General features: G+C 47.5%; 1 protein-coding gene across 2 annotated transcripts in view; it reads left to right on the forward strand.

The window, feature by feature from the left end:
* LOC115148600 (double C2-like domain-containing protein beta) overlaps positions 1-22,345 on the forward strand; it is a 363,678-nt gene that overhangs the window by 330,712 nt on the left and 10,621 nt on the right. For both annotated transcript variants that reach the window (XM_029690640.1, XM_029690641.1), the window contains 3 exons: positions 10,281-10,438; positions 20,244-20,325; positions 22,062-22,158. In XM_029690640.1, the coding sequence (XP_029546500.1) occupies positions 10,281-10,438; positions 20,244-20,325; positions 22,062-22,158 (337 nt within the window). The remainder of the gene's footprint in view (positions 1-10,280; positions 10,439-20,243; positions 20,326-22,061; positions 22,159-22,345) is intronic.

Consider the following 22,345-nt stretch of genomic DNA (forward strand, 5'->3'; position numbering starts at 1 on the left):
CAAAGAAGGGCCAGAAGTATACAAAATGGTGTCATCTGCGTAGAGATGGATCAGAGAATCACCAGCAGCAAGAGTGACATCATTGATGTATACAGAGAAAAGAGTCAGCCCGAGAATTTAACCCTGTGGCGCCCCCATAGAGACTGCCAGAGGTCCGGACAACAGGCCCTCCGATTTGACACACTGTTTGACACACTGTAGTTCGTGAACCAGGTGAGGCAGTCATTTGAGAAACCAAGGCTGTTGAGTCTGCCGATAAGAATGTGGTGATTGATCTTATTGGCTCTCTTGTTGAAACAGGCCCTGAAGATTTATGTTATACAACGTTTGACATGTTTGAACGAACCTAAATGGGGGAAAAAGTTATTTTTCGAAACCGCTGTCCCGCGCCTGATGGAGCAGTTGGATACAGCCTTCAGACGCGCTAACAACAGCAAGCTAATGGAACATAAAGGATGGACTTTTTCGACCGAAAATACCTTTGTTGTGGATCTGGGATTCCTGGAAGTGCTTTCTGATGAAGACAACTAAAGGTAAGGGATTATTGACAATAGTATACAAGATTAGATGTGATATGCGATTGTGTGAGCTTCCGGTTTGGAGCAAGCAGTCGCACTTCGCTTCGCTCCACAGGTAATATTACACTTCATTACATTACAACGGTTTGATTTGTTTGATCTGAGCAATTTTTCTTAGCTAGCTACATAGCCGTCTTTGTATCAAAGATAATTGTGTAGTTTAGAGTAATTAGAGTATTATCGAGGTTAGCTATTTTCGTCCTAACGTAGTCAACACTGCTAGCTAGCTAGTCAACACTGCTAGCTAGCCAACTAGCTAACTTCTACCGACTAGCAGCACTGTAGAAACTATTACATTACAACGGAACGACTTTATTAGTTTGGTGTTAGTGTTAGTTAGCTAGCTACATAGTTGTCTTTCCTGTCTTTGTATCTAAGATAATTGTGTAGTTTAGAGTAATTATCGAGGTTAGCTAGCCAGCCGCGACGCCGTTGTCCAGACTCCAGACTTAGTCATCATCAAACCCACTGCTAGCTAGCCAACCGCTACTGACTAGCAGCGCTGTAGATACTAATACATTACAACGGAACGATTTGACTAGTGCAGTGTTAGCTAGCTAGCTAGTTGTCTTTGTCATAGCTTGATAATTGTGTAGTTTAGTAATTATCGAGGTTAGCTAGCCAGCTATTTCCGTCCCCCGCGACGCCATTTTTCCAAAAGTAGCCAACTATTACCGATGAGCAGCACTGTAGAAACTAAATACATTACAAAGGAACGTCTTGATTAGTGTTATGTTAGCTAGCTACAAAGTTGCTTTTGTATCATGACAAGGTGTAGTACTGAAACTATCGAGGTTACCTAGCCAGCTACACGTTCAAACAAAGTCAACAATGCAGCCACTGCTAGCTAGCCTACTCCACCAGCCAGCAGTACTGTATCATTTTAGTCATTTTAGTCAATAAGATTTTTGCAACGTAAGCTTAACTTTCTGAACATTCGAGACGTGTAGTCCACTTGTCATTCCAATCTCCTTTGCATTAGCGTAGCCTCTACTGTAGCTTGTCAACTATGTGTCTGTCTATCCCTGTTCTCTCCCCTCTGCACAGGCCATACAAACGCTTCACACCGCGTGGCCGCTGCCACTCTAACCTGGTGGTCCCAGCGCGCACGACCCACGTGGAGTTCCAGGTCTCCGGCAGCCTCTGGAACTGCCGGTCTGCGGCCAACAAGGCTGAGTTCATCTCAGCCTATGCTACCCTCCAGTCCCTAGACTTCCTGGCGCTGACGGAAACATGGATTACCACAGATAACACTGCTACTCCTACTGCTCTCTCATCGTCTGCCCACGTGTTCTCGCAGTCCCCTAGAGCATCGAGCCAGCGGGGTGGTGGCACTGGAATCCTCATCTCTCCCAAGTGGACATTCTCTCTTTCTCCCCTGACCCATCTGTCTATCTCCTCATTTGAATTCCATGCTTTCACAGTTACCAGCCCTTTCAAGCTTAACATCCTTATCATTTATCGCCTTCCAGGTTCCCTTGGAGAGTTCATCAATGAGCTTGACGCCTTGATAAGTTCCTTTCCTGAGGATGGCTCACCTCTCACAGTTCTGGGTGACTTTAACCTCCCCACGTCTACCTTTGACTCATTCCTCTCTGCCTCCTTCTTTCCACTCCTCTCCTCTTTTGACCTCACCCTCTCACCTTCCCCCCCTACTCACAAGGCAGGCAATACGCTCGACCTCATCTTTACTAGATGCTGTTCTTCCACTAATCTCATTGCAACTCCCCTCCAAGTCTCCGACCACTACCTTGTATCCTTTTCCCTCTCGCTCTCATCCAACACTTCTCACTCTGCCCCTACTCGGATGGTATTGCGCCGTCCCAACCTTCGCTCTCTCTCTCCCGCTACTCTCTCCTCTTCCATCCTATCATCTCTTCCCTCTGCTCAAACCTTCTCCAACCTATCTCCTGATTCTGCCTCCTCAACCCTCCTCTCCTCCCTTTCTGCATCCTTTGATTTTCTCTGTCCCCTATCCTCCAGGCCGGCTCGGTCCTCCCCTCCTGCTCCGTGGCTCGACGACTCACTGCGAGCTCACAGAACAGGGCTCCGGGCAGCCGAGCGGAAATGGAGGAAAACTCGCCTCCCTGCGGACCTGGCATCCTTTCACTCCCTCCTCTCTACATTCTCCTCTTCTGTCTCTGCTGCTAAAGCCACTTTCTACCACTCTAAATTCCAAGCATCTGCCTCTAACCCTAGGAAGCTCTTTGCTACCTTCTCCTCCCTCCTGAATCCTCCTCCCCCTCCCCCCCCCCCCCCCCCCCCCCCCTCCTCCCTCTCTGCGGATGACTTCGTCAACCATTTTGAAAAGAAGGTTGACGATATCCGATCCTCGTTTGCTAAGTCAAACGACACCGCTGGTCCTGCTCACACTGCCCTACCCTGTGCTTTGACCTCTTTCTCCCCTCTCTCTCCAGATGAAATCTCGCGTCTTGTGACGGCCGGCCGCCCAACAACCTGCCCACTTGACCCTATCCCCTCCTCTCTTCTCCAGACCATTTCCGGAGACCTTCTCCCCTACCTCACCTCGCTCATCAACTCATCCTTGACCGCTGGCTACGTCCCTTCCGTCTTCAAGAGAGCGAGAGTTGCACCCCTTCTGAAAAAACCTACACTCGATCCCTCCGATGTCAACAACTACAGACCAGTATCCCTTCTTTCTTTTCTCTCCAAAACTCTTGAACGTGCCGTCCTTGGCCAGCTCTCCTGCTATCTCTCTCAGAATGACCTTCTTGATCCTAATCAGTCAGGTTTCAAGACTGGGCATTCAACTGAGACTGCTCTTCTCTGTGTCACGGAGGCTCTCCGCACTGCTAAAGCTAACTCTCTCTCCTCTGCTCTCATCCTTCTAGACCTATCTGCTGCCTTTGATACTGTGAACCATCAGATCCTCCTCTCCACCCTCTCCGAGTTGGGCATATCCGGCGCGGCCCACGCTTGAATTGCGTCCTACCTGACAGGTCGCTCCTACCAGGTGGCGTGGCGAGAATCTGTCTCCGCACCACGTGCTCTCACCACTGGTGTCCCCCAGGGCTTTGTTCTAGGCCCTCTCCTATTCTCGCTATACACCAAGTCACTTGGCTCTGTCATATCCTCACATGGTCTCTCCTATCATTGCTATGCAGACGACACACAATTAATCTTCTCCTTTCCCCCTTCTGATAACCAGGTGGCGAATCGCATCTCTGCATGTCTGGCAGACATATCAGTGTGGATGACGGATCACCACCTCAAGCTGAACCTCGGCAAGACGGAGCTGCTCTTCCTCCCGGGGAAAGACTCCCCGTTCCATGATCTCACCATCACGGTTGACAACTCCCTTGTTTCCTCCTCCCAGAGTGCTAAGAACCTCGGCGTGATCCTGGACAACACCCTGTCGTTCTCCACTAACATCAAGGCGGTGACCCGATCCTGTAGGTTCATGCTCTACAACATTCGCAGAGTACGACCCTGCCTCACACAGGAAGCGGCGCAGGTCCTAATCCAGGCACTTGTCATCTCCCGTCTGGATTACTGCAACTCGCTGTTGGCTGGGCTCCCTGCCTGTGCCATTAAACCCCTACAACTCATCCAGAACGCCGCAGCCCGTCTGGTGTTCAACCTTCTCTAGTTCTCTCACGTCACCCCGCTCCTCCGCTCTCTCCACTGGCTTCCAGTTGAAGCTCGCATCCGCTACAAGACCATGGTGCTTGCCTACGGAGCTGTGAGGGGAACGGCACCTCCGTACCTTCAGGCTCTGATCAGGCCCTACACCCAAACAAGGGCACTGCGTTCATCCACCTCTGGCCTGCTCGCCTCCCTACCTCTGAGGAAGCACAGTTCCCGCTCAGCCCAGTCAAAACTGTTCGCTGCTCTGGCACCCCAATGGTGGAACAAGCTCCCTCACGACGCCAGGACAGCGGAGTCAATCACCACCTTCCGGAGACACCTGAAACCCCACCTCTTTAAGGAATACCTGGGATAGGATAAAGTAATCCTTCTAACCCCCCCCCTTAAAAGATTTAGATGCACTATTGTAAAGTGGTTGTTCCACTGGATATCATAAGGTGAATGCACCAATTTGTAAGTCGCTCTGGATAAGAGCGTCTGCTAAATGACTTAAATGTAATGTAAATGTAAATGACAGAGTCGAAAGCCTTGGCCAGGTCGATGAATAAAGCTGCACAGTACAGTCTGTTATCGATGGCGGTTATGATATTGTTTAGGACCTTGAGCATGGCTAAGGTGCACCCATGACCAGCTCGGAAACCAGATTGCATAGCGGAGAAGGTACGGTGGGATTCGAAATGGTCGGTGATCTGTTTCTTAATTTGGCTTTCGAAGACCTTAGAAAGGCAGAGTAGGTTAGATATAGGTCTGAAACAGTTTGGGTCTAGAGTGTCTCCCCCTTTGAAAAGGGGGATGACTGCGGCAGCCTTCCAATCTTTGGGGATCTCAGACGATACGAAAGAGAGGTTGAACAGGCTAGTAATAGGGGTTGCAACAATTTCGGCTGATCATTTTATAAAGAGAGGGTTCAGATTGTCAAGCCCGTCTTATTTGTAGGGGTCCAGATTTTGCAGCTCTTTCAAAACATTAGCTATCTGGATTTGGGTGAAGTAGAAATGGGGGAGGCTTGGGCAAGATGCTGTGGGGGGTGCAGGCTGTTGACCGGGGTAGGGGTAGCCAGATGGAAAGCATGGCCAGCCGTAGAAATATTCTTATTGAAATTCTCAATTATCGTGTATTTATCGGTAGTGACAGTGTTTCCTAGCCTCAGTGCAGTGGGCAGCTGGGAGGAGGTGCTCTTATTCTCAATGGACTTTACAGTGTCCCAGAACTTTTTGGAGTTTGTGCTACAGGATGCAAATTTCTGTTTGAAAAAGCTAGCCTATGCTTTCCTAACTGCCTGTTTATATTGGTTCCTGACTTCCCTGAAAAGTTGCATATTGCGGGGGCTATTCGATGCTGATGCAGAACGCCACAGGATGTTTTTGTGCTGGTCAAGGGCAGTCAGGTCTGGAGAGAACCAAGGGCTATATCTGTTCCTGGTTTAAAAAAAATTGAATGGGGCATGCTTATTTAAGGTGGTGAGGAAAGCACTTTTAAAGAATAACCAGGCATCCTCTACTGACGGAATGAGGTCAATATCCTTCCAGGATACCCGGGACAGGTCGATTAGAAAGGCCTGCTCGGTGAAGAGTTTTAGGGAGCATTTGACAGTGATGAGGGGTGGTCGTTTGACCGCAGACCTATTACGGACACAGGCATTGAGGCAATGATCGCTGAGATCCTGGTTGAAGACAGCAGAGGTGTATTTGGAGCGCAGGTTGGTTAGGATGAGGGTGCCCGTGTTTACGGATTTGGGGATGTACCTGTTAGGTTCATTGATCATTTGTGTGAGATTGAGGGCATCAAGCTTAGGTTGTAGGATGGCCGGAGTGTTAAGCATGTCCCAGTTTAGGTCACCTAACAGCACGAGCTCTGAAGATAGATGGGGGGCAATCAATTCACATATGGTGTCCAGGGCACAGCTAGGGGCAGAAGGTGGTCTATAGCAAGTGGCAACGGTGAGAGACTTGCTTCTGGAAGGTGGATTTTTAAAAGTAGAAGCTCAAATTGTTTGAGCACAGACCTGGATAGTAAGACAGAACTCTGCAGGCTATCTCTGCAGTAGATTGCAACTCCGCCCCCTTTGGCAGTTCTATCTTGTCGGAAAATGTTAGGGATGGAAATTATTGTATTTTTGGTGGCCTTCCTAAGCCAGGATTCAGACCCAGCTAGGACATCCGGGTTGGCAGAGTGTGCTAAAGCAGTGAATAAAACAAAGTTCGGGAGGAGGCTTCTAATGTTAACATGCATGAAACCAAGGTTTTTACGGTTACAGAAGTCAACAAATGAGAGCGTCTGGGGAATGGGAGTGGAGGGAGGCACTGCAGGGCCTGGATTAACCTCTACATCACCAGAGGAACAGAGGAGTAGGTTAAGGGTACGGCTAAAGGCTATAAGAACTGGTCGTCTAGTACGTTCGGAACAGAGAGTAAAAGGAGCAGGTTTTTGGGCATGGTAGAATAGTTTCAATGAATAATGTACAGACAAAGGTATGGTAGGATGTGAATACAGTGGAGGTAAACCTAGGCATTGAGTGACGATGAGAGATATTGTCTGTAGAGACACCATTTAAGCCAGGTGAGCTCACCGCATGTGTGGAAGGTAGAACAAAAGTGTTAGCTAAGGCATATTGAGCAGGGCTGGAGGCTCTACAGTGAAATAAGACAATAATCACTAACCAAAACAGCAATGGACAAGGCATATTGACATTAGGGAGAGGCATGCGTAGCCGAGTGATCATAGGGTCCAGTGAGTAGCTAGGCAGGCTGGAGACACGGCGATTCAGAGAGCTAGCGGGCCGGGACTAGCAGGCTAGCAGATGGGCCTTAGAGGGACGTCGCAACGGAATAAGTCTGTTGTAGCCCCCTCGTGCAGTTACATCGGCAGACCAGTCGTGATGGATCAGCAGGGCTTCGTGTAGTAAAAGGGTCCAGGCCAATTGGCGAAATAGGTTTAGTAGCCGAAGAAATTGGCTGATGGACCTCTTCAGCTAACAGTCCGATATGCTCTAGACAGCTAGCGGGCTGCGGCTAGCACATGGGCATTCAGGGGACATCGCGACGGAGGAGCCTGTTGAAAAAAAACCTCGGGCGGATTACGTCGGTAGTCCAGTCGTGATGAATCGGTGGGGCTCCGTATCGGCAGTAAAAGGGGTCCAGGCCAGTTGTCAAAATAGGTATTGTAGCCCAAGGAGTGGCTGATGGACCTCTTCAGCTAGCCGGGAGATGGGCCTAGCATAGGCTAGCTCCAGGCTAATTTGTGCTTGCTTCGGGACAGAGACATTAGCCAGGAGTAGCCACTCGGATAGTAGCTAGCTATGTGTGATGATCCAGGTGAAAAGGTTCAGAGTTTGCTGTAGGAATCCGGAGATATGGAGAAGAAGAAGTCAGATATGCTCTGGGTTGAATCGCGCTGTGCAGACTGGCAGGAGTTGTCCGGGCTAAAGGTTAGCTGATGACCGCTAGAAGTGGTTAGCTGGCTAGCTTCTGTTGGGGGTTCCAGTTCTAAAGTAAAGAAAATAGCAGATCCATGTCACATTGGGTGAGGCGGGTTGCAGGAGAGTATGTTGAAGTTGAGGTTAAGAAAAATATATTTAAAAAAAGATATGCAACGAAAAAAGATATACAAGACGAAGACAAAGACGCCTGACTGCTACGCAATCTTGGATTAGAATTAATACATGATTGACCTTAAAACTATACTATTCTCCATTATCTTAGTCCATTCCGCTCTGACATCGCTCATCCATATGTATATAGTCTTAATTCATTCCTACTTAGATTTGTGTGTATTGGGTATGTTGTGTAATTTCTTAGATATTACTGTCGGAGCTAGAAGCACAAGCATTTCGTTACACCCGCAATAACATCTACTAATCGCCTGTATGTGACCAATAAAATTTTATTTGATTTGAAAACATTTCATATACCTGTACATCCCCTTTTAACACACTGAAAATTAACTTCATGAAACAACCACAGACATTTCAATGGAGCACCACTTACTCAGGGCTCAGTTCAACACTTCCTCTCTCCCTGAATTAAGCAGGTTTACAGCATTAAAAACCGGAGAGAATGACAGTCTCTCATAATTCACACAAGGAATTATATTTACTCATGGGCTTTTAACAAGGACTTGCCATGGATGCCCGAGGCATTTGATTTACTCACGAGCTACTTACTTAGCGACTTAGCGCACTAGAGGATGTTTATAGCTATTGTTGTTATTTTACAGTACTGTCGCTAGTCATATATTTTTTCACATACAATACTGTAGCTCCACCTTAATTAGAATTTAACTCAAGCTCTACTAAATGGATACTTAGTTGAGCTGCAACATTTGATCCTCCAAACTTTCTCCACATTTGGGTTGCTGTTTCCAAGAACCTTAGTTTGGGAGCTTTACTTTTTACGAATGAGCTGATTGATAGGGATGAGCCCTTTCTTAATATTCACTCTTTTATCCGAGCGTGTCGTTAAAATCTCCTAATTTCATCGGGTTTAAGAGTGCTCACAGAAATGTGTTTTCTCTTACCATCAACAACACTGGAGGGAATCTGCTCCGACTACTCAGAGAAGGCTTAGCCCAGTCTTTGACTGAGCATCACTGTCTTTCTTTCCATGCTGGCTTTACAACGTGCAGCCTTTTTATCAGCCTGTGGATTACTGAGCTACGTGCTGACATTATGTGTGTTAATGTGCTGACCTTCATGTCAGTAATGATGGACTGTCGTTTCTCTTTGCTTATTTGAGCTGTTCTTGCCATAATATGTACTTGGGTCTTTTTCCAAATAGGGCTATATTCTGTATACCACCCCTACCTTGTCACAACACAACTGATTCGCTCAAACGCATTAAGAAGGAAAGAAATTCCACAAATTAACTTTTAAGAAGGCACACCATTTCAGGTGTCTACCTGCTCATGAAGCTGGTTGAGAGAATGTCAAGAGTGTGCAAAGCATTCATCAAGGCAAAGGGTGGCTACTTTGAAGAATCTCAAATATAAAATGAAAAAAAAGCAAAGCTTTTGTTTTTAGGCCTGAGACTTCATCTCGGGCATAACAACACCATGCCAATATATCCTCCAAACACCGGCTTCTCGGGCATTATCTCTTAAATAGAATATATACAAACCTCAGACATTCTGACAATTCAGTGTGCATTCCATTTGATCTGTCCCCCTACCAACTTCCAATTTTCTATGTCAAGCTTTCCTACTCTTTATGTGCTCACCCTCTATCGCTCTCTCTCTCTCTCCATTCATTGCCCTCTTGGTCTGCATTTTGTTTTGTTGTTCTTTTTTTGTTTAAACCAGGAGGCTATCTAAGGGTGTCTCTGTGAAGTCCTGTGCAAACACTCTGAGGGTTACGTAAACGAGACAGAGTAGTCACACAGCGGGGCTGGAATCATTAGAGACGCTTCCTGCACAGCCAATTAGCTAGCGTCATTAGCAGAGAATTATGGGCAAAGTGCATTTCCGATAAGGTGGAAAGTGAATCGGCAAATTTGCACATCTTAGATTTGGAATGTAATCGAGATGAATAGGCACATGGTATTAAAGGAACTGCGAAGAGTTGCTCTGTCCTTGTGCAGTCACTCCTGACAAGTATGGACTTGGACTGTCTTGCATGGAGATTGATTATAGGTATGATCCAAGAAGTCCACAGCAATACTTATTTTGCAAATCAAACTCCAAATCAAGTCACCCCATTCGATTGGATTCCCAATCTGATCAATGGACATTTGCATTTGGAGAAGAAGCCGATCTAAAAAGCCCTTACTGAAAACTTGGTCATCAACCCTAACTGATGGAGCTGCTATGTACATCCCACTCAGTCTCCTCCACCAGGTTCCTCATGTCATGGGTTGTGGGTGTGAATGTTAACTACTGTAACTTCTGGGGACAGCAAGTGTTCCTCTAAACTGTTGATCAACTGTTGGACCTCATGAAGAGCCACCTTGGATCAAAATGTTCTAAGTAATGGTGGTATAGTATACAGTATATAATGTGATGTGCGTAAGACTATGTTTCTATCGAGCACAACACCGCCACTATGTACTCACTGTGCTCCTTTCCTTTGACTTCTGTGTGTCCCCACTCCTTTACCCGCAGATTGACAAGACAGACGACAAGTCCCTGGAGGAACGAGGGCGCATCATGATCTCCCTCAAGTACAGCTCCCAGAAGTCTGGCCTGGTGGTAGGCATCGTCCGCTGTGCCCACCTTGCCGCCATGGACGCAAACGGCTTCTCAGACCCCTATGTCAAAACGTGAGTTTGTCACACAGCCTAGCGACAGCACTTGTTCCCAAACGCATGTACTTCAGACCTCTAGTGGTACTGGATTGATTTTTACTCATCATCCCTTAGGTCTATATGGAATCAATCTCTGGTTTATAATTTTTTCTCTGTTTTTATTAAACAAATAAAAGTGAATTCCATTTGGAAATGTTGAATGATACACTACCAGACCAACACATTTGATCCTGGTGTTAAAAAACATGCAACTCTGAACCTCCTATCTGCCAATATGAAATGATGCAAGAAATTCAGATTACCATGCACTCACAATGAAAATGACACAAGAAAAAGAATTACATAATTTACATGTAGCCAAAATTCCATGCTATGCCAAGGGCTTGCAATCATTATCCAATTGCCAGCAGACCATAGCAAGATCCAAATGGAGTCCTTGGAACAGAACAGATAGCAGCAGTGTTTCGGCAGTGAATCTCCTGTGATTACTCCTCAACATGAAAGAGATGTACTGCGCAAGAGGCCATCCTGAGGGCTGCAATTATGAACGAGTGTTCTTTTAATCACACCTGAACATTACTGCACTTCTTTCATCTCGCTGAACGATGGAAGTGAAATTAACACATGACTCTGGTGAGAACTCGAAAAGAACAAAGGAGGAAGAAGACTCATTGGAAGAGAGGACGGCAATTCCAACCAACGATTGAGAACCGCTCCCCAAAGGCCGAAAGACTCGCAGCCCAGATAATAGATTTACAAACGTCCTCTTATGCTGGCTTGGAAGGAGAGTTGTGTCCCAAATGGCACCCTATTCCCTATGTAGTGCATTACTTTTGTCCAGAGGGACATGGTCAAAAGTAGTGCACTACATAGAGAATAGGGTGCTATTTGAGACGCAGCGGAAAAGTATGCTCTGTTGAATAGAGGAGAGCTGAAATGGTTTTCCTGTCCTCCGACACCCAATAGTTATGTCATGGCTGTCTAACACATCATGTCGTGGCTTTCTGGCTTCAGAAGGCTGCCAGACACTGAGTCGCTCCACCCCACTGTGTTAATGAAACGCTAGGCTTTTGTACTTGGCCAGTAGCCCCTTTGTACACACACACACCAGTTGGTAGGGCAGTGGTCCCACCAAGTGTTACCAAGTGTAACGTTTGATTGACGGGCTGGGTGAATGTATGACAAGCACACCTAGCTTGTAACATTACATGTTGGTGAGAATAGAGATTCTAATACTTTATACCACAGCGTTGTTATATACTCGCTTCTGATTTGCTACAAGGGCATTCTGGAATGGACATTAAAACCAGACAACGGCACAGTTGGAAAAGATATTGGTGCACCTTGCAACCCTGACACAATATTGCATCATTATTGCAAGGTGTCCCGATATCTTTTCCAACTGTCCCGTTGTCTGGTTTTAAAGTCCATTATGTGCTTACACATGCAGACTGTACTTGCTACAAAGTTACAGAAAGCTAAACCAACAACTACACAAACTGAAATACATTGTAAACGATACATTGGATACATTGTAAACGTAAGTCCAACGAAGAAAAAAACTTTGCTAGCTAGCATTAATTTGTTTTTGCAGATAGTTTTTTTGGAGCATCTGATGACTTAACGTGTTGAATGATAAACATGAATTTATCCCCACCGCTGCCAAATCCTCCCATCATATTGGCAGGTTTGCTAGCCACAAACTATTTAGCTAACTTCTAGCCTTGTGTTTGATATGCAATGCGATCTCCTCATAATTAACAGTCAGTGTTTGATGTGCATGTGACAAATAAAGTTTGTTTTGATATGTTGACGAGTGTTCTCACGAGAAGGCAATCTTTCTAGCTATGCCAGGCAAAATCGGGCATATCATCGTCAATAGAAAACAGCTACTTTGCTATTATTCTGGCTGCAGAGGTTGTGACTTTGTTAGCCGTAGCTAGTTGGCTAGCTAGCAAGCAAGGGATAAGAACGTTGCCAGCGAGCATAGCAACGTAAGATAAAACATGAACAACTGCGTCGCGTCCATAAATATCAAACTAATCAAACGAACGACTGGGATGAGAAAGTTTTAATTTGCTTAAATAAATGAAAATATCAACAATTATTTTCTATTTATACTAGTATATGGGTGCTTTCATATTTCTTTATTTTGCAACTGTGTTATAAGCGGGATTTATCAGATTAAACAAATGCAACAGAATGACCTTTGCTGTTATTCTGGCTGCAGAGATCGTGACTGTGTAGCTAGTTGGCTAGCTAGCAGCAAGCAAGGATAAGAACTTTGCCACTGAGCATGGCAACGGAACCTAAAAAAACGAACGACTGGGTTGCGTCCCTAAATAGGGGTGGGAGGGCCAAGAGACCTGAGGGTGCTTTTTTTTAGTTGGTATTCTGTAATGATGGGGCGGTGAGTCGGAAGCAGGTGCAACGTTGGCTGAAAGGAGTGCTCAGGTTGGGATGTAGGGTTTGAGCATAGCCTGAAGATAGGGAGGGGCCGTTCCTTAGGCTGGTCCGTTGGTAAGCACCATGGTGTTGTAGAGGATGCAAGCTTCGACTGGAAGCCAGTGGAGTGTGCGGAGAAACGGAATGACATGAGAGAACTTGGGAAGGTAGAAAATCAGGCAGGCTGCAGTATTCGGGATAAGTTGCAGGGGTTTGATGGCACAAGCGGGGAGCCCAGTCAACAGCAAGTTGCTGTTGTCCAGACGGGATTAGGACCTGCGCACTTCATGTATGAGGTAGCGTCGTACTCTACGGATGTTGTAGAGCATGAACCTGCATGAGCGAGTCACTGCTTTGATGTTTGCAGAGAATGACAGGGTGTTGTCCAGGGTCATTGTAAGGTTCTTTGTACTCTGCGAGGGTGACGCTATCAACCGTGATGGAGAGGTCTTTGAGCGGGAAAGCCTTCATGTGAGGAAGAGCAGCTCTGTCTTGTCGTGGTTGAGCTTGAGGTGGTGGACCGACATCCAAGTTGAGATATCTGCCAGGCACTCAGAGATGCGTGTTGCCACCTGGGTGTCAAAAGGAGGGAAGAAGAAAAGTAGTTGAGTTTCATCCGCATAGCAATGATAGGAGAGACCATGTGAGGATATGACGGAGCTGAGTGACTTGGTGTATAGAAAGGAGACGGCCTAGAACCGAGCCCAGGCGGACACCAGTAGTGCGAGTACGTGGTACAGACACAGATCCTCTCCACGTCACCTGGTAGGAGCGGCCTGCCAGGTAGGATCCAATTAAAGAATGATCCTGGGATGCCCAGCCCTGAGAGAGTGGAGAGGAGGATCTGATGGTTCATGGTGTCAAAGGCAGCAGGTAGATTTAGGAGGATGAGAACAGAGGAGAGAGAGGCAGCTTTGGCAGTGCAGAGAGCCTCCGTGACAGAGAAGAGCAGACTCGGTTGAGTGACCCGTCTTGAAGCCTGACTGGTTAGGGTCAACAAGATTGTTTGAATTATACTTTATGTTCATGCTCCAGAAGTATATAGTTTTCCTCTAAAAATCATACATTGTGTGGCCTGGCTGGTCTAGCGGTAAACTGCAGGCTCTGGCACAGTGTTGGTTTGAATCCAGCTTACTGCCCTATGGCTCAACCTCTATCTTTCCCCATTGTCAGCCTCTCTCACTATCTATATATTATCATTTTCAGTGTAATGTACGGCAGTAATCATTTCTTTGCAATACTATTGCCATGTAACAAGATTCTTCAAATACAATAACTACACAGCCTCCATAGGTGTCCAATATCTCGGAGTCATTCATCTGTCATAACACCTCAACATGAGCACGTCGAAATACAGCACTTAAGGGAATTGAACATCGGCTAATTCAATGACTGGATTGTGGAGACCTGTAATGATGGAGCGGTGAGTTGGTAGCAGGTGCAACGTTTTAACAAAACCAAGAACACGACACTAACATAAGGCAGTACGCCGATACACAAGTACAATACCAACTGCTGAGTGAACATGGGAGTGTGACATAAAGGGGAGGAAATGAAGGTAATGGAGTCCAGGTGTGAATCTTAATGATTTACAGGTGTGCATAATGAGTGCCAGGTGTGCGTAATGATGAATCCCAGGACCGGTGGTTAGTACTCTGGCGACGTCATACGCCGGAGGGGAGGAGCAGACGTGACAGTAACCCACTCTGATGTGCGGCTCCAGCCGCAGGACGACACCAACCAAGGGGGCGACCCCGAGGATGAGGAGTGGGTCGGTCCGAGTGGCAAAGGTGGAATTCATGGATGATGTTGGGGTACAGAATGTCCTCCACCGGAATCCAATGCCACTCCTCTGGACCATACCCCTCCCAGTCCACCAGATACTGGAACTGACCCCCATGACGTTGGGAGTCCAGTAGGGATCTGACAGCGTACGACGGGCTCCCCTCGATGTCCAAGGGGGTGGAGGTGTGTCGTTGGGGACAGCATCAGCTAGGAGACCAGGAACCACCTCGCCTGAGAAGGGAGACATGGTAGTGACTGGATAATTTTAACCTGTATGATGGTCTGCCTGCTTCTTCTGATGATGGACGGCACGCTGGAGTCTCACGTGCGCATTTGTTCCACACCTCCTCCACACGCCGGAACCACTCATCTACCGCAGGAGCCGCGGTCGGGTCCAGGGCTGGCTGGAAACCCAAAACACACTGGAAGGGGGTCAACACAGTGGAGGATTGACGTAGAGAGTTTTGGGCGTACTCTGCTCAAGGAAGGAAACATGCCCACTCACCCTGCCGGTCCTGACAGTGACTCCTCAGGAACCTCACCAGCTCCTGATTCATCCTCTCCACCTGCCCGTTAGACTGAGGCCGATACCTGGATGTGAGGCTAACCGTGACCCTGAGCTTCTCCAAGAAGGCCCTCCATACTCGGGATGTGAATTGGGGGCCACGGTCTGATGTCCTCCGGTAGACCATAATGCCAGAAGAGTGCCTCAGCGACCTGGAGAGCAGTGGGAAGACCAGGAAGAGGGATTAATCGACACGACTTGGAGAATCTATCCACTACCACCAGAATGGTGGTGAAACCACCAGAAGGGGGAAGGTCAGTAACAAAGTCAATGGATAGATGGGACCAAGGTCACTGAGGCACGGGAAGCCGCGTAACATCCTGCACCAAGGTGGGCCACCAGTATTTCTCAGTCATGGAATGGATGGTGCGAGAAATACCTGGATGTCCAGCGACGACAGCTGTGTGCCCAGGTCAGCAGCTGATCCCTTATCCCTGTGGGAATGTAGATGCACACGGGAGGACAATTCAGGGGTGCAGGCTCCCTCTCTAGAGCCTAGCGGATGTCCACATCTACGGACAGGAGCCTCTCCTGAATCGTAGATACGGGACAGGGCATCGGCCTTGATGTTCTTAGAACCTGGGCGATAGGTCAGCGTGATGTCAAACCTGGTGAAGAAGAGAGCCTCTCCTCGCTGTCTGTATGTACTCAAGGTTCCAAAGGTCGGTGAGGATGATGAATGGTTCTTTGGCACCCTCCAGACAGTGTCTCCACTCCTCTAATGCCAACTTCACCGCCAAGAGCTCTCGATCGCCGACGTCATAATTCCTTCCTGCGGGGGACAGTTTCTTGGAGAAGAAAGCACAAGGATACAATTTGAGTGGGTCCCCCTGTCTTTGTGACAAAACTGGCCCCACACCCACCTCTGATGCATCTACCTCAACCACAAAAGGTAGCGTGGGATCTGTTTTTTTTAGCAAGGGGGCGGCGGAGGAGACAAAAGGCCTCGTCGACTGCTGGAGACCAAACCAACCTATGAGGCCCACCCTTGAGGGAGGTGAGAGGGGTGGCGACGACGCTGAAGTTCCTGATGAAGCGGCAGTAAAAGTTGGCAAACACCCCAAAAAATGGTGTAACACCTTGAAGGTGGTTGGGACTGGCCATGACCTTACCGCATCTACCTTCTTGTCCTCCACCCTCACTCCCCGAGGGCTGATTTGGTAGCCCAAGAAGGAGACAGCCCTCTGGTGGAATTGGTACTTCTTCGCCTTGACGAATAGGTGGTTTGCTAAGAGGCGTTCCAGGACTGCTTGAACGTGAGTGGTGTGATCTTCCAGGTTGGTCGAGAAGAGCAGAATGTCATTGATGTACACAATCACCTGACGTCCAAGCATGTCCCTGAACACCTCATTGACGAATGCCTGGAACACTGACGGACCATTGGCTTAGCCAAAGGGCATAACCAAGTACTCGTAGTGACCAGACATTGTGCTGAACGCCGTCTTCCACTCCTCCCGGATGTGACTGAAATTGTAGGCACTCCGCAAGTCCAGTTTGGTGGAGAACCGAGCCCCGCGGAGCTGCTCGATGGCTGACGGCACCAGCGGGAGATACTTCGTGGTACCGATACTTCGGGATGTCATTGAGTCCATGGTAATCGATAAAGGCGTAATCCTCCCTCCTTCTTGGCCACGAAAAAGAAACCAGCTGACACAGGGGACTTGGACCTGCGGATGAAACCCTGTTGGAGCGCTTCTTGAATGTAGTCCTCCATGGCCTGGGTCTCAGCCACCGACAGACGGTAGATGCGTCTGCGTGGAGCTGTAGCACCGTAAAACGGGTCAATTGCACAGTCCCAGGGGCGATGAGGAGGGAGACGGGTAACGCGGCTCTTGGAGAATACCTCCCTTAGATCCTGATTTTCCTCTGGGATGTTGGGCTGGAGAGCAACCACAGGACTCTCAACCGACGTGGAACCACAGGGGACAGGAAAGCAGGTCCTCCAGCATTCAGGTGACCAGTCGGTGATTCTCATCCTCGACCATGAGATGGTAGGGTTATGGCGTTGAAGCCAAGGTAGGCCGTAGATAATCTTGTGAACTGGTGCACTGGTAATGAAGGGGAAGTTTTCCTGGTGATTGGGCTCCACGGTGAGGGTGAGTGGTTGGGTGATGTGTGTGATGGTTCCGGATCCTAGAGGCCAACAGTCGAGACCTTGAACCGGAAAGGAGAGGAGAGCGGGTAGGTAGTAATATTGAGAGAGGAGGCAAGGGTCTGATCCATAAAGTTCCCTGCGGCACCGGAATCCATTAAAGCTGTAGACACAGGGCATGAGGGACAGTCAGCCAGAGTTATGGGTACTAAAAAGAGTCTAACAGGAAGAGCAGTAGATGGAATACTTACTCCTGGTCCGGGGGATGTAACATCATGTGACCGTCCCTCTGCTCTAGTGGATCCCGGATTCTGAAGTAACGACACCGCTGGTGCTTGTGCCCTCCCTGGCCACAGTACAGACAAAGGCCCAGCTGTATCCGTCTGCTTCGTTCTGCCGCGGAAAGTTGTGTGACCCCTACCTCCATGGGTTCAGGCTCTGATCCCGAACACTTGCCGAAGAAGGGAGAGAAGCGATGGAGATGCCGACGCTCCTGGAGGCGGTTATCCAGACGGATGACTATCGCAATGAGTGAGTCCAGGGTGAGGTTGTCATCTCAGCAGGCCAGTTCCGTCTGGACCTACTCGCACGACCTCTTCTAAATAACGTGCTGAGTGCTGGCTCATTCCATCCACTGGAAGCTGCTACTGTCCGGAAGGTAAGCGCATACTCAGCAGCCATCTCACTCCCCTGCTGGAGCTGAAGCAGATGCTCACCTCCCCCTCTGCCCTCCGCGGGATGATCGAAAATACATTTAAAACAGAGCCATGAACCCCTCATAAGACTCGAGCTCCACCTCTCCTCTCTCCCAGACGGCCGTAGCCCATTCCAATGCCCGCCAGTCAGCAGAGAAATAACCGTGGCAACCTTAGACCTCTCGGGGGTGGGAGCTCCCATCTGATGTGCGAAATAGAAGAAGCACTGAAGGTGGAAGCCACGGCATTTGGATGGTGTCCCGTCATATTTCTCCGGGAGGGATAGACGGGCGTTGCTGACCAGAGCGGGTTGCTGAATGGGCTGGTGTGCTGACTCGTTGGGTAGACTGGCTCTAGAATATCCTCCGCTGTTGAGACATTGTAGACTGCGGAGAACATCTTCCATGGCCGTCCCCAGTTGAGCCAGCTGATCATGGCATTTACAAAAAAAGTCACCTGTTCATTGATCGTCTGGGAGATGTCTGGTTGTCCTGATGCTTCCATTTTTTGAGTTGGTATTCTGTAATGATGGGGCGGTGAGTCAGAAGCAGGTGCAACGTTTTAATAAAACAACAAAACCAAGAACACGACACTAACATAAAGCAGTACGCCGATACACAAGAACAATACCAACTGGTGAGTGAACATGGGAGAGTGACATATAAAGTGGAGGAAATGATGAAGGTAATGGAGTCCAGGTGTGAATCATAATTCATAATAATGATTCACAGGTGCGTGTAATGATGAGTGCCAGGTGTGCGTAATGATGAATCCCAGGACCGGTGGTTAGTACTCTGGTGATGTCCTGCGCCGTAGGGGAGGAGCAGGGGCAGAGGTGACAAGACCTGTGTTTTTTTCACATGGGGCCCCCCTAAGCCTAACTGGTTTCTAGCAGCTAATGGAATTCCTCAGCCTGAGGAGCCACAGGCAGCTATAGTCTCTAGTAAGGTTCAGAGAAAATCTCTATTTCTCCTGCCACGGGTGAGATCTGTGTATTACTTTTGAAAGGGAGTAGAGGCATTCACTTAACCCCATGTTCTTCCATGTTCTTCCTCAGGCACTGTTGAGACTAGTACATTTTGACACTGGAGCCATTCTATAGGGCACAAGTGAAGTTTCTAGGCAAGAATGACTTGTGTATGCAACTTGAATTTTTTGTGGTAAGAAACTTCTAGATGTCCTATGTTATTTCATTAAAGCGTGAGATGTTGGTCAATATGGACTATGCAGACGAGTTGGTTTAAGAAGAGAGCAGTTGGTTCCATATGGATCACCTTACCTCTGACAGAGCCAAGTACTGCAGTTCTACTGGACTCAGTGGGGGGGTCGATCAAACTTCCTCAAGCTCCAACTCCAGTCAAGCCCTTGGGGATTCCCAACATCTATTTGGAGTTCCTGAAATTGAAATCTTTGACCTTTTGGACCTCATTGATACTTCAATTCCTATGGAGGGGTTGATTGTTATGGAGGTGTGCAGCCCTCCAGTAATTCAAACAATGGCTGTTGCTCTCCAGACTCTGTTTTTGTGCGTCGTCAGCATGCACAGCAGAAAACAAACTCCATTGCTGAGGGAGGCCATTGTAATTACTTTTTGGCCAGATTTTTTTCCATTCATTCCCATCTTATTTTCGGGAGCATTGCAAACATTTTAAATGCATTTTGGAGATCAGAGCTTTCAGTTGGACCTAGTTTGCATCCCAAATGGGTTTACCCTATATAGTGCTTTTAGGGTAGTGCACTATAGGGAATATAGTCACATTTGGGGCGCAACCCTAGACTAGAGCCACCAGCTCCACGCTGTTGTATGTTAATACAATATGGTAATCAACCTTTCAACCCATGGACTGTCAGTCACTGAAGCAACAGCTTTCTTAGTGCTGGCCTCTGTATGCTGCACTAAGTGTTCTGCCCACTGTCAGATCAAATTTGATGCCACACCACCCTCTGGTGGAATAATTGGTATAACATTCAATTCAACATTCAAATTAATTAATGACCCATATTTGCTGTCTCATTCCTTTTCATAAATGCCTTTTCAAATTGGGCCAGTCATTCCTGCTGGACTACTTAGAGCTCATAGAAGCAAGGCGTTTCAAAGTTCTGTGTCCCTGGATTGAATCTCCTGACTGCATGTCTATTACAGTCTACAGCACGCCCAATAATCCACATCAAACAACAGTAGACTGCAGAGAGATATTTTCTGTCAGTAATAGTTACTGCTTCATGCCTTTTCTGCAGGTACCTGAAGCCTGACGAGAACAAAAAGTCAAAACACAAGACTGCTGTCAAGAAGAAGACCCTCAACCCAGAGTTTAACGAGGTAAGGAAGGACATGCTCTCTCTTCCTCTCTTTCTTTTTCCTCTCTCAGAGATATCTTGTCTCTCTGACATCACAAATCCCTCCAATAATCAATCCCATTTAAGACTTGATACTTAGGAGGAAGCAGATATTTTAAGATCAAGCTTATCAAATTAGTTATTAAATTATACCTGACTTTGTTCCAGTATGATTAAAATCCAATGCAGCTGTTTTTATCTCAATATCAAATAATTTCTTGGTAACAATTAAGTACCTTACTGTGATTATTCTTTTTTTACAAAATGTCTTCGAGTGGGGAGGGGAAAACTGAAAATTAGCTGTTATTGGCTGAGGTTTGGAACGCTTTCATATTGATCAATTAAATAATTTACCACTTAATGATGTCACCATCGAAGGCCAAAACTCCATCCCACCAAATGTCATCATTTTCACAGTATTATTCCAATCTCATAGTGTGGAAATATATATAAAACACAGGTAAATCATGTTTTTGACTGCACTGGGCTTTTAATGCTGACTCTTCTTACCGACAGTAGATATCACCTCTCCCCATATTTCTCTTTTATCTGTCCCCCTGTATCTATCTGGGTGGCCTTATTACACACTAGTGTACATTTGTTAACCAAATGCATTGATGATGAGGTGAGCAACCTTCAGATCAGCCCCCTGTTAACTCTAATTAAGAGGCCAACTTGACTGTAGTAAAAGTCTATTTCCCCCCTCTCCTGAGCCTGCCTCTTTTTCTCTGAATGCCTCAAACATTCTCCCATTCATCTGTTACTATGCTCCAGAGAGACCCCGCGTTCAGACCACCACCAAATACCTAATTTAGCACTAGACTGCGGCATTGAGTGGCATCCTCCCGGAACACGCGAGGCCTGTGACTTGACATTTCCACTGACATTTCCTTTCATCCCCATTTCCATCCTGTTGCCTGTTGGCCTTTCGGCTCGAGATTAGGTGACCTGGGCTTCCAATGCATTCAGAAGGCATTTTGGTTCAAAAAGGCGAACAGATAAACTTGAGTATTGATGGATTGATACCAAAATTGATTCTCTTCGTGGCCTTCTGAGTGGTTCAGCGGTCTAAGGCACTGCAGTGCTTGAGGCGTCACTACAGATCCGAGTTCGATCCCGGGCTGTGTCGCAGCTGGCTGCGACCGGGAGGCCCATGAGGCAACGCACAATTGTCCCAGTGTCGTCCGGGTTAGGGGGGGGGTTTGGCCGTCCGGGATGTCCTTGTCCCATCGCGCTCTCGCGACTCCTGTGGCTGGCCGGGCGCATGCACGCTGACACGGTCGCCAGTTGTACGGTGTTTCCTCCGACACACTGGTGCGGCTGGCTTCCAGGTTAAGCGAGCAGTGTGTCAAGATGCAGTGTGGCTTGGCAGGGTCGTGTTTTGGAGGACGCATGGCTCTCGACCTTCGCCTCTCCCGAGTTGGCACGGGAGTTGCAGCGATGGGACAAGACTAACTACCAATTGGATATCATGAAATTGGGGAGAAAAAGGTTAAAATTAAATAAAGAAATTATAATAATATTGATTCTCTTCTATCAGCATGATTAATTGTAGGCTGTATCGGTAATTAATTGTCACTGATAACATTGTTTAAAATATTATTTAAATATGATTCCTTTGATTATGTTTCTTGTGGAATCTTACTGGCTTTTTGGGGATAACCTTGCTGTCTGTATGAAGCTGTATGGCCAGTCACATTTTTACATATTTTTTTGTAGGAGTTCTTCTACGAAATCAAATACGCCGACCTCAGCAAGAAAACCCTGGAGGTAACCGTGTGGGATTACGACATCGGCAAGTCCAACGATTTCATAGGTAAGCACTAAGCAGGTGACCACGTTACCAAGTGTAGTGACCTGAACAGTTCAAAAAGGTGTAGGTGGCTGCAGCCATACCGGTGACAATCCGGCCCAGGCTCCCCTGCCACCTCTGTTTACAACACCTACTCCATTTGTCCTGATAGCTACCCAGGGCCATAAACCTGGACCCAAATGACAACAAC

Source organism: Salmo trutta, chromosome 15 (assembly GCF_901001165.1).
Source record: "Salmo trutta chromosome 15, fSalTru1.1, whole genome shotgun sequence".
Taxonomy (NCBI): domain Eukaryota; kingdom Metazoa; phylum Chordata; class Actinopteri; order Salmoniformes; family Salmonidae; genus Salmo; species Salmo trutta.